The sequence below is a fragment of the Leptidea sinapis genome, chromosome Z, assembly GCF_905404315.1.
Source record: "Leptidea sinapis chromosome Z, ilLepSina1.1, whole genome shotgun sequence".
Taxonomy (NCBI): Eukaryota; Metazoa; Arthropoda; class Insecta; order Lepidoptera; family Pieridae; genus Leptidea; species Leptidea sinapis.
Window position 1 is genome coordinate 30,942,385 of NC_066312.1, and position 13,591 is coordinate 30,955,975.

At 36.8% G+C, this 13,591-nt stretch overlaps 1 protein-coding gene across 1 annotated transcript in view; it reads left to right on the forward strand.

Annotated features, from left to right (window-relative positions):
- Window positions 1–408: 408 nt before the first annotated feature.
- Window positions 409–13,591, forward strand: part of LOC126978628 (protein CLEC16A homolog) — a 36,159-nt gene continuing 22,976 nt past the window's right edge. The window contains exons 1-6 of the mRNA XM_050827612.1: window positions 409–868; window positions 2,254–2,393; window positions 3,469–3,617; window positions 4,652–4,794; window positions 9,952–10,038; window positions 11,977–13,028. Of these exons, the coding sequence (XP_050683569.1) occupies window positions 666–868; window positions 2,254–2,393; window positions 3,469–3,617; window positions 4,652–4,794; window positions 9,952–10,038; window positions 11,977–13,028 (1,774 nt within the window). The 5' untranslated portion in view covers window positions 409–665. The remainder of the gene's footprint in view (window positions 869–2,253; window positions 2,394–3,468; window positions 3,618–4,651; window positions 4,795–9,951; window positions 10,039–11,976; window positions 13,029–13,591) is intronic.

A 13,591-nucleotide genomic window follows, 5' to 3' on the forward strand; every position in this document is an offset into this window, starting at 1 on the left:
AACTAAGCTGAATTCTACTTCTTCACAAAATATCTCCAAAAAGTAAACCAATTATAATACAAAACTAACTCACACTTTAATACAAAATAGTTACGTTAAAGCTAACCATCCGTCATAACGACGGACAAAGTAAGCATTTTCTCGACACCTAAAACACTTACGTCGTTTCGACGGAGGTTAGTCTTCTAAGGTTAAGACTGATATTATGATGTGAAAATGAAAAAATTCTGCCTGTAACAATAAGATGACAATAATTATTGTCAATGGGATTGATTATTCAGTTACATTTGTCAATGGCTGTATGGCTTTGCTTTTGCCTTTCCCAGTCATTGGACAAAGTCTAAGTAAAATATGTGTGTCAACTGTCAACTGTCAAGTTTCCAATGTCCTCAGACAGGAAGTGTTTTCAGCTGTTGTGTTGTGTGTAGTAACTTAAATAAAATAAAAATAACACATTAAAAATTATTTCTTTCTCGTTCTACTAGTATTTGTGAACTCTCATTTATTGGTTTTAATTTTGCTGTCTTTTAAGCCTAATAAATTATTGTAACCATGTCTCTAAACACTTATGAAATACTAACGACGATACGGAAATCGAGTATCATGTTTTAGCTTCTTCCTCATGGTCATAGCTTTGTTATGCTTACAATTCTAACAAGAAAGTGATGTTTAGAAGTAGGAGTTGGTTTGGAGGCGGGTGGGGTCGCCCGAAAAACCCACATTCTTTAGAACGCTTAAAATATCTACACAATGTTTTGTGCAAGAATACAACTGTTTCTGAGAGTAATCGGGGTGTATTAGTCGAGTCATTGAGGTGTATAGCTGAAATATTAATATGGGGTGATCAAAACGACAGCTCTGTCTTTGAGTGAGTATACTATATTATATTTACAACACATAAGAAAGTACTTGGAAACTTTTTAATTTTCTTGTTGCTATACTTATCCAATTGTAATATCCTATGTAATTCAACATAAAATTTTTATTTCTTATAGGTAATTAGTGCTATATTGTGCTAGAAAAGATATACAGTAGAACCCGCTTAATACAATTTCTTGCATAATATGCTATTTTATACTAGAACAACTTAAGACATTTTTTCATACATTTCTTAATGCTTCATTTGATTCTTCATCCCGTTTAATACACCTAATATGCCAACAATAGAAGAATGAGAACCCCTGATACTATAGAGTTTTCCTGGATATTCTTCTTTTCATAACAATCTGGCACCCTATAAAATTCAATCATTTGAAGATTTTATTGAGAATTTGCATAATACACAAAAAGGAGCACTAAGTGAGTGATGAAACAACTCCGATTTTATCAATCACCCAGGCATTATCAGCTGTTAGTGAATTAAGATGCATTGCAACTTCTTTAAAGCAAAGCGAAGACGCACTGCAAAAGTTTAATTATGTCAAACCAAAATAAGTGATTACTTTTAATAATGCAATTAAAATTACACTATATATTTAATTTAATTTATAAATGTATAATTTAATACCTACAAATATGATGTTAGAGCATAATATTATGTTAGTATGTTATATTTCCCTATGGTGTGATGTTTGTTGGGTCCCTGTGAAATGAAATCATCCTAAGCAATTTTTACTGTACTTGTGCTGCCTATTGTCTATTCTCAATTCAAATTAATTCAATTCAATAAATTGTTAAAACAATACCTGTGGACAATAAAGAAGTGACCATGACACCAAGTTATCATTGTTTATCAACTTACTTCATGTATTTTTACTTCTCTTAAGATATTTGCTGAGGTACACATTCGCATTACTTAACTTCACTTGTTCTGTGAACTCTTACCCTGTTATTCATAATGGTCCGCTAACTTTAAACAGCCGCTTAGGAGTGTTTTTTCTCATTCTGACTTAGGTCAATAGAAGAAGACAGAGTGAGAATTAGCAATGCTTTAAGTTAGCAGACTATTATGAATAAGGGGGTTAAGCTTTCAACTTTTCACCTTAAAAGTATTTTACTATTTATGTAAGCATAATAAAAGCTTTAACTTCTAATATGGCACAATGGTCCAACTTTTAGTAAATAGCAATAATAGTATTCAATAAATAAAGTATTCTTTAATAATGCTACTATCAGTACTATAAATTTGTATGCAATATCTTAATTCTTATTTCTAATGTGTTAAAAAGTTGAAAGTTTCAGGATAAATAAGATATTCCTATAAAATATCTATTTTTGCACAGATCACTATGTTATATGAAATAATTTTTACAGTTTCTTCCTAGAGAAAAATATGCTATCATATTTCCTCAAGATAATGAGACAGAAGTGTGGAGGATCGTCATTTGTGTGCGTCCAATTGCTGCAGACACTAAATATATTATTTGAGAACATCAGAAATGAGACATCTCTTTGTAAGTATTATGCCTATATAATATTATTATTCTACAACATTTAATTTGGTTAATAATCAGAAGAGCTGGTTGACTCGATTGGAACACATTGGATTCGCTGTAGTCTTGGTTCTTAATCACATGAGTTCATTTAGCAAATCAGACATTAATAAATAATCTCTGTACAACAGCACACCATAATGTGGTTACACAGGAGTGTTGTACACTTGAAATTTGATACCACACACACTTGACATGTTAACAAGAGTTTCACAAATCATATAATATTTTTTTTATAAATCTGTGATGATACAGGCTGCAACATATTAATGTGCTGAATGAATCTCTTACTTTATCCCTCAGGACTAGCCAAGCTCTTATTAATTGCAATTGATCAACCACCCGTATTAATAATATGCCTCCAGCCAAGTTATTATTTAACTTAAACAGGCCTCATGACTTCACAGGTTTTTTTTATTGTGATATTATGTTACTGTTTGGGAGTTAATAACAAGACATTGATTGTGTTGAAGTTGTTGGGTGGTTCATTCCCTTTCCTAAATTATGTCACAGGGATGGCTGGTCCATGTGTCATGCTCGTGAACAGCTGCTAATTGTGGCTGGATGACCCTGTTATCGGAAAATCAAACCAAGAAATTATATTTAATATATTTATAGTTTCTTAAATTTATACAAGTATTTTTTTTAATTGTTTTATAAATATAATAATACCTTTATTTATACAGTGTGTATGGATTGCTGCATCTATTATACACTATATCACCTGTGTTGTTATTTATTAATTAACATTTATTCTTTGACTTAATCTTGTTAGATATTGAGCATTTGATGTTTGAGTATTTATGTTGCATCACTTTGTGAAACATTGATGCTTTAAATATATATTTAAAATAGTGGCAATGAGTTTTGTACCACTATCTCTCATTGGAGCTAGACCTTTTCCAATGGTGGTAAATGAAAAAGAAAAAAAAATCTTATAACATTCATAAGTGTAATTTCTTTGACCTAGATAAATAAAGTGATTTTGATTTTATTTGATTTGTACAATAATAATGCTACATACTTTATTTTGCAGATTATTTACTTAGCAACAACCATGTCAATTCAATTATTGTCCATAAGTTTGATGTGTCTGATGAAGAAGTAATGGCATATTATATATCTTTCCTAAAAACACTCAGCCTTAAGTTAAACAATCATACGATACATTTCTTTTATAATGAGGTAAGTGATGTTATATATTCTGATTCAAATGCTTTATTCAACATAGGATTATAATTCTCTTATTAAATCAAATGATTAACATCAAGGTGATCAGCCTCAGGGTGATTGCTACATTGCCCATATGTGGTATCATTAAGAGTCATTTATGTTATAGTAACCTTTACCACATAAAAGTTGGTTCACAAACCTTTTGGATTTGTATCTGTTGAAGTTACAACTGGAAATTTTTGTTACATATAATAAAAAGATAAAAACTTTTAAATAAAACTTTAAAACTTTGATTATGTGAATATGAATAAATATGTGGCATCCATTAACAATGCCAGGCATTTAGGTGACATTTTGATGATGGTATCTTCAATGGCACGCCTTTAATGGCCCTGTGCTTCCCCGGGGCATATAAAGAATAGGGAGGCGACTAAGTGCATTTACCAGTAGGAGGCTCCTTTCCACGGGATGCCGGCTAGATAATGTGTACCACAACGGCTCCTTTTCCTGCCTGTGTGAATCAGTAATTTGTAAGCATTTTTGTGTTTCGGTTTGAAGGGCGACGTAGCTAGTGAAATATCTGGGCAAATGAGACTTAACATCTTATGTTTCAAGGAGGATGAGGAGTTTGAGGAACGCAATTGTAGTGCCACTCTGAATTTTAGAGTTTTCCAAGAATACTAAGCAGCACTGCATTGTAATAGGCAGGGAATTGTAATATATACGCTAAACGTCTTGCTCGTCTCGTCCCTTATTATCATAAAAAAATACGGGTTACACTCCGGGAGTGCCGACAGAAGTGAAAACTTTTAACACTTTCCTTGTGCATTTTTGAATATTTTGAAATGGTTAGGTTATCAATAATTTCACACTTTTTGCCTTATTTTTCTGTATAAAAGTACTTGCATTTATGAGGTTAAATTCAATATTCATTTATTTTGCTTTCATAAACACAAATGACAATTATGTTACAAATTAATTATAATTAAATTTATATAAAGCCATCCATATATCTTAATAAAATATAATGTAAAATATTATTTCAGCATACAAAAGATTTTCCGCTCTACACAGAAGCAATCAAGTTTTTCAACCATCCAGAGTCCATGGTACGGATTGCAGTGAGGACACTTACGTTAAATGTTTATCGAGTGCAAGATGCAAGCATGCTTAGATTTATTAGAGACAGGTAATTAATTAACTGAACTACTAACGACTTGGTAGGACAATAATGCATCGGCCGCACTTATCATACCGAAGTAATGTGTTCGAGATCGATTACACAGGGCCAATATCGGCATTATCTATGTTTACATCGTTTGCCGATAGATGGTGCTAGCACAAATGTATGTATGTAATCTAAAACGCGCTTTCAGTATTTGTTTCCAAATGGAAAATAATATTGTTAGCAACAGTAAGTGGCGGCTATCGGTGAACGTTGGCAAAACCCAGGCGCTCGCGACTGGGAGTGTGCACACTGGCCAGCATAGGTTGCAGCTAAACGGACAGGACATTTCGTGGTCCCCGACGGTAAAGTACCTCGGGGTCACCATCGACCGCCGGCTCAACATGAACGAGCACGTCACGAAGACCATCGCGTCGACAAACGTCGCGATGGCCTTACTTCGTCCAGTGCTCTCCTCAAGCCTCCCTCTGAGGGTGAAGGTCTTGGTGTACAAAACCCACCTACGCAGCCGACTCACGTACGCCGCGCCTGCATGGTACGCGCTCGTGAATCTAACTAACCGGAAAAGGTTGCAAACCGTGCAGAACAAGATCCTCCGCCGCATCACGGGCGCACCATGGTACGTGAGGAACCAAACAATCCAGAGGGACCTAAGAGTCGAGGGCTTGGACGACTTCACTCGTCGTCTCGCCGTCAACATGTTCGCGCGTGCCGACTCGTCCGATCTCCATCATCTGCGAGATCTGGCCCCCTGGCACGCGCGGCCACCTGACAGCCGCCGCTACCCGCGTGATCTCGTGCGGGACGAGGATGTAGAGTGACGTGTTTGCGCGCGGCTCGGCTGATCGCCCTCCCTCTTCTTCGGGGCTGATCGTCAAGGCCCGCGCAAACCGGCAACAATCACCGGATCTCAGCTGAGGGAACAGGCGCTCCCTCAGCTCCAAAAAGATGACCACAAAGGGGGGGGCGCTCCCCCAACCATACCATAAATTAAAGAAGACGACCGCAGAGAGCAACGACTCTCACCCGCAATGACCCGCCCGTTTCAACGGGCGGCGAGTGATCCTTGCTGCAGGGGACGAAAAGTCCTGATCAGCATTCCCCCACCGCGCCCATGTGGGCGCGGCGAGAGAAGACCACGAAGTTTAGTGGAGGTATGATTATAAGGGATGTGGGAGCATCAGAATGAGCTGGAATTCTGGTTACAAGTGTTGCCTTCTGTGACGATTGGAATTTTGAACGCTTCTTGATAATATGACGCCGTCAATATGTATTACTCAGGCTAGGTATAAAACTGAATGAACCACTTCACATACCACACTACACGACTTCACTTAGCACATAAGTGTAGATGTGGTGTTCAGGTCTACCTGAACACCACATCTACACTAGAGCATCTATGCTCTTGGGCGTCACGGGTCATTGATGAAGTCATCCGCAGGGCATTTGCCGCTCTTAATATACCAGCTGTTTTAGAGCCAAATGGTACCCGCCGCGTTGGCAAGCGTCTTGATGGAATGACCCTGGTGGCTTGGGCACGGGGAAGGGCGGTGGTGTGGGACGCTACTTGCGTCGACTCTGTGGCTCCTTCTCTTGTACAAGTTACGTCGTGCTGGGGCTTCTGCTTTGACTGCCGAAGACAAAAAATTCGCGAATATGTCGGTTTATGTCGAGACACTTGGCCTGTTTCAGTGAACGGTGATCTAGGCTCATGGCTAGCTATCTAACGTGGAAATGCTGTCAGTATTCTTGGTATGCTTCCCCGCAATGACATTTTTAATGTAAAAGATTTGTTTTGTTAGCATAGTTAATATTTATTTTTGTTAACAGGTTAGCAGCTAATTATAATAAGCTGGAAGCTAAAACTTGGTCTATTATTATTATTGGTGTTATTATATTATAATAATAATAGTTACAGCGAATCCGTAAAGTTTCATTTATTAATAGTCAACCTAGATCATTCTAGTGAAAGTTCAATCTGAGCTATCGTTTAACGCCGAAGGTTCAGGATTGGTGCGTTTTGACACTTAAAAGTAAACGTAAAAAGGGCGGTGGTCGTATTAACGGCTTCTATATTTTGCATGAATTACGTGCAATAATCCAAGATAGCCGAAATCATTTCCAGACGTTAAGTTACGGACGACGACTTTCTGGTTTCTCTATTTTAGCCACCACAAATGTATTTTGTGGTGTACATTTTTTTAGATTTAGAAGTATTGTGGGCTTAGCTTCATAATAGTTATGGAGGAACTCCAACATTGTTTCATTGCTTCACTCCATTTTTTTCTATTTAATAAATAAATAAGAGTAAAGTAAAATAGAACTCAGCGGTCTCCTTATAATCTATACCTTCGTCTGACCGTTAGGGTCGATACATTTATTTATTTTTATGAAAATACGGGCTGATGGTAATTGATACACCCTGCCCATTACAATGCAGTGCCGCTCAGGATTCTTCAAAAGACCAAAAATTCTTAGCGGCACTACAATTACGCTCGTCACCTTGAGACATAAGATGTTAAGACCCAGTACATTTCACTAGCTACGGCGCCCTTCAGACCGAAACACAGTAAAGTTACATATAAAAAGATTGACGACGCGGACTGCGCAGCGCTGCTAATTTAACTCGGACAGTGATTAGACTCGGCGGCGTACGGCGTGGCACTCAGTAATAATAATATTGACACACTTCTACACAAATTATCTTGCCCCAAATTAGGCATATAGCCTGTGATATGGGTTGCAAGACAACGATATATTTAATACAATATACTTACTTAAACATACATAAATACATATAAACATCCATGACTCGGAAGCAAACATCAATAATCATCATATAAATGCTTGCACCTCCCGGGATTCGAACTCGGGACCTCTAGCTTAGTAGGTAGGATCGCTAACCACTCGGCTATACAGGTCGTCAATAGTTTTGTCTTCCCAAGATAGACCGTGTAAATGGTGTTTATGTATATGTGCGTCGATTCGGGCGCCCTGTATGAAGTTAAAGTACTGTTCTATTACTGTATTGTGACGCAACCCGAATGTTAGGGACGATAGCCGATAATAGCCGGACACATCTGCGTGTGTCGTGTTATACGAAGATTCGTGACCATAGACGCATGTGTGTCCCCAGCATAACAATATGCTATTATAATTAAAAATAAAAATATTCTACATTTACAATAAATACAAGTCGAGAGTATAAATTATATTGTTGCAATTAATTATTGCTCTATATGATTGAGATAACCGGGGTCATGGCTGACTAGAATTAATGCTTGATAATAAAATTGTATACACTAAGTGTCATGTATTTTTATCTTAATTGGTGAATAATGATTTATTCCGTAGGTAAGTGTCGTATTTTTAACCGACTTTAGATGGGACCACTATTATAAAAAACGATCTTATAGTGGTAGCTGTATTGATTAAGATTTTTGTTTATTTCAATAACAACTAAGGCAGGTATACAGAAAGTTTAATTTAGTGAAGTGCAATTCATGAAGTATTTCAGGGTATGTTAGATTGTGATGCAAATATTGTACTTATACTTGGAACTAAACTCCTTCCTAGTTATACTCGCTTCTCGTTCATGTGAGTATTCCAGCGACAATACTGTTGGAACTAAACTCGTTTCCTAGTTATTCTCGCTTCTCGTTCATGTGAGTAGCCCAGCGACAATACTGTTAGAACTACACTCGTTTTCTAGTTATACTCGCTTCTCCTTCATGTGAGTAGCCCAGCGACAATACTGTTAGAACTACACTCGTTTTCTAGTTATACTCGCTTCTCGTTCATGTGAGTATTCCAGCGACAATGCTGTTGGAACTAAACTCGTTTCCTAGTTATACTCGCTTCTCGTTCATGTGAGTATTCCAGCGACAATACTGTTGGAACTAAACTCCTTCCTAGTTATACTCGCTTCTCGTTCATGTGCGTATTCCAGCGACAATACTGCTGGAACTAAACTTGTTGCTTAGTTATACTCGCTTCTCGTTCATGTGAGTATTCCAGCGACAATACTGTTGGAACTAAACTCGTTTCCTAGTTATACTCGCTTCTCGTTCATGTGAGTGTTCTAGCGACAATACTGTTGGAACTAAACTTGTTGCCTAGTTATACTCGCTTCTCGTTCATGTGAGTATTCCAGCGACAATACTGTTGGAACTAAACTCGTTTCCTAGTTACTCTCGCTTCTCGTTCATGTGAGTATTCCAGCGACAATACTGTTAGAACTACACTCGTTTTCTAGTTATACTCGCTTCTCGTTCATGTGAGTGTTCCAGCGACAATACTATTGGAACTAAACTCGTTACCTAGTTATACTCGCTTCTCGTTCATGTGAGTATTCCAGCGACAATACTGTTGGAACTAAACTCGTTTCCTAGTCATTCTCGCTTCTCGTTCATATGAGTAGCCCAGCGACAATACTGTTAGAACTACACTCGTTTTCTAGTTATACTCGCTTCTCGTTCATGTGAGTGTTCCAGCGACAATACTATTGGAACTAAACTCGTTACCTAGTTATACTCGCTTCTCGTTCATGTGAGTATTCCAGCGACAATACTGTTGGAACTAAACTCGTTTCCTAGTTATACTCGTTTCTCATTCATGTGAGTAGCCCAGCGACAATACTACTGGAACTATACTCGTTTTCTAGTTATACTCGCTTCTCGTTCATGTGAGTATTCCAGCGACAATACTGTTGGAACTAAACTCGTTTCCTAGTTATACTCGTTTCTCGTTCATGTGAGTAGCCCAGCGACAATACTACTGGAACTATACTCGTTTTATTGTTATACTCGCTTCTCGTTCATGTGAGTATTCCAGCGACAATACTGTTGGAACTAAACTCGTTTACTCGTGAAACTTTTTTTCACAAAATAACATATTAATACCAGCATCATAACCGAAATATTTGTACATATATATATTTTGCTAAAGCAAATTGATTCGAACCCACGCACTTTCCCAGGAACCAGAGCTTAGATATTGGGCTTTGGACTACTCTTCCAATCAGACTTTAAAGTAGTAGCTAAAATTAATGATTGTACTGCACCCCTACTCTGTGGCCGACTGTAATGCGACATGCGATAGATGGACGAAACTATTTGAGGCAATGTAATAAGAGTTTAACTTTAATCATTTTTTTTACAGAACTGCGGCACCGTACTTCAGTAACCTTGTGTGGTTTATAGGAAAACATATACTGGAGCTCGATGCATGTGTCAGGAATGATGCTGAGTGAGTATTATACTAGAGTATTAGACGACCTGACAGCTCGATAATTCGTGACCAATTTTGATTTGTCTATGTGTACGTTAGCACAGGAGCTAATTCTAAAGTGGCTGACTGTTTGTGACTTGTCGATCAAAATCGGTTACAGTAACAATAGGTTCGCTTTCCTTTTTGTATCTTGCTGTATCTACGTTAGAGATGGTCTTCTTCTCTCTTGCATGCTTTGTTTATCTTTACACTTTTTTGTAAGTCTATGAAATTATTACTCTTGAAATAGTTTTATTGTTATATCTTATTTCCATCAAGCGCAGTAACAAATATGATTATAATTTTGTATTCCAAATAAAATTGCTCAAATATTTTTATTCGATTAAAAGCACATTCTTATCTTTAATACTCCCAACCTGCTTTTCTAAAGCTGCTTATGTTTAGAGGAATCAGCAAGAAATTCTAAATTGTTGATCATATAAATAAAATTAGAAAAACAAAATTTTATGAATGATGCGGGACTCGAACCCACGACCTCCGGCGTTCCGTTCCGGTGCTCTAACCAACTGAGCTACCTGTTCGAGTAACGTATCGTTATAAAATCTTGTATGCTTTGTTCAACTCTCATTGATCAACCTTGTTGATCATAGTATTATTCTTACCTATTACGATTCGATTTAAACAAAGATGAAAACAGTTTAAATAAAATTACGAAAAAGAATAAATAAAAAACGCACGTGTGCATTAACAGGACAGAAGTGACAACTTCGTAAAGTTAAAGTTATTTAATAATAATAAATACCTCTGTATCGTATATAAAGTGCTCAGGAAATTAACTTTACAGCGACATCTCAAGTTAATTTCCTATTAAATATTCCTTACCTTATTCGACTTAAGATCTTATGTCTCAAAGTGATGATCGCATTAACGGTTAGAATTTTGGGTTCAATCATTGACGCATAATAAACATCTAGACTCCCAATCCCCTATTAAAAGGTCATTAAAAGTCCGTGGGGCGTGGTGTATACGTATACATTAAGGCGAAGAGTAAGCAGAAAACACGCAGTTTTGTGGTGAAAGTATAGCATTTCGAGCTATGACTTATGACGAGCCACTACTTAATCCTGTTACACATATCCTTAAGTCTTATTTGTAGGTTGCTAATACTTGCTGTTGGTTATCGTTAACACTGCCGAGCCTTTTTGAACTACCACTTTTCTTTGAAGTTAAAAAAGCTTTTTGGCATGGCGTGACGTATTTTTTTGGTACTTCCCTCAGAAAAGTTATTCTTATAGCTTGTACTTTTTTGTGTAGGTTCATTTATTCAGATTCGTAGTGAATAACGAGTATTGTAAGCATATAAACTGTTTTTCACCAAAGAATTTTGAAAATATTGGCTTTGTTACATAGATGGCAGGCCGCCAGCCGTGAACTCATATCGCTCAAGGTCGCTGGCATTTAGTGTCGCCTTAACTTATACAGATAATATTAAAACATGTATCCAAATTAATGCCCTATTTCGAGGCAGTAATTTTCAAAGTTTATGATTGTATACGCTCATTAGAAGTTCAGACGCAAACACGTGACACGAATATTTTTAGCAATTGAAATGTCTCTAGCATTATGATTAAAAACGTCAAGTTTGAAAAGACAATTTTGTTAATTTAAAGGGGCACTTACCTGATATACGACACTCCATCCTTTTTAAGTTTGGATAATATGCTGTTATTTGGACAGTTTTTCACTTAACACTTTGTCAATGCGTGGCGTTGTATTCAAAGCGTGGTTGAAACAAAACTGAGTGAAATTTCTGCCTAATAGACGCCCTGAGTTTTGCTTCAGACAATTTTTAAGCATGATTGTTAGTCTAGTTGTTGTACGTCAATGCAAATAATGAATTAATATTCAAATAACGTCTTTATTTAATAGTATTTAATATTGGATTGTCTTTTCCAGCCACCAATCACAGCAAAAGCTGGATGATCTCGTAGCCGAACATTTAGATCACTTGCACTACATTAATGATATCCTATGTCTCAATATCCCTGACTTGAATGGCGTACTCACCGAACATTTGTTGCACAAACTTTTTATTCCACTGTATATCTATTCTTTAACGTCAGAGCTCAAACGTCCCAATACTACATCGCCTTACAACAGAGACCACATACAAAGCATAGAAGTAATAACAAGGAATTTGGAAGCAATAATATCTGGTCGAAGTTCCGATGCTCCTCCGAAGCTAAAGTACCCCATCCAAAAATTTGATTCTGAAGATGACTCCAAACCGTCCGTTTCATGTGTGGTTGCCCTATTTTTACTATCACAAGTATTTCTTATCATAACCCACGCTCCAATAGTACACGCGCTAGCTTGGATTATATTACAAGCGGACTTATCTATATTCGACGATGGGGCAACAAAAATATTGGATAATTACGTTAGTAGTGCAAAATCGAACGTTAAATTGGAGTTTGCCAAACCCCAATTGAGCCTGGAGAAAGCTCTAGAAAACACAACATGTCATGCCAGAGATTATACTACCCCTGAATATAGCGGGGCTAAAGGCTTAGCTTATGACACGGATCATTCTAGCTGTGATTTGGATCCAGAATTGGTATCTACGTCTCTTCCGTCCACTTCGCATATTAGCGAAACCTCGAGTATAGCTAATGATTCTACCGAAGATTTAATAACTCAGATACAATGTGTGAAATCTGTTGTGAAAGAGAATATGCCTGATTCGCCGTTACCAGATTCTGGTATCGATTCTACCTCTTCAAAAGCTGAGCTTAACAATATAACAGATGAGGAAAAGCAAAAGTTGCTGCGGTCGATACCAACTGCATCTAAAGAGATGAGTTTAGAAAGTGTTCTTGAGAATGAGAGTAGGGATATAGAAACGAGGCCTTTTATGAAGACTGTTCTAGATTCGTTGGATTGTAAGGAAGATGATTATAAGGCGCTGTTTGCATTGTGCTTGCTTTATGCCCTAATAACTAATAAAGGTAATGTATATAAACATACTGCCCTTTTCTATTCTGTTAAATCGAATGAAATTTTGATACAATTTATTAGTTATTTCCATATGTGTAACAACTACAAATAGTGGGTCAACTACTCTATTCTGCTGCTAAATATCTACAACAATGTTTAGACGTCTAGTCACTAAAATACACAAGGGTTGTCACAAAACTTGCTGGAGGATATTGACGCACATCCATTTCCTTTAAATGTAGTAAGCGTATTTAAAATAGTACGAATAATTGGATAATAAATTTCACTAAATAGTTAATTATACTAATACTTATAAGTAATACCAAACGTGTGCAAATAATTTCGTGTACGTGACACCCCTAAATACGAGTAGATACTACTCTTTCCGCACCTTCATACCACACCTTGTCGAGTCACTATTTGTATTAATTACACATATAGAATTACTTATCTTTGATACTGTATATTTATTAAAACTTTGTTTCCATTTCCGCCACAAACATGGATCATTAGTGGGTAAGATAAATTTTATGTTATAATTTGTCAATAGTCTAACGATACTTGTTATATTTGT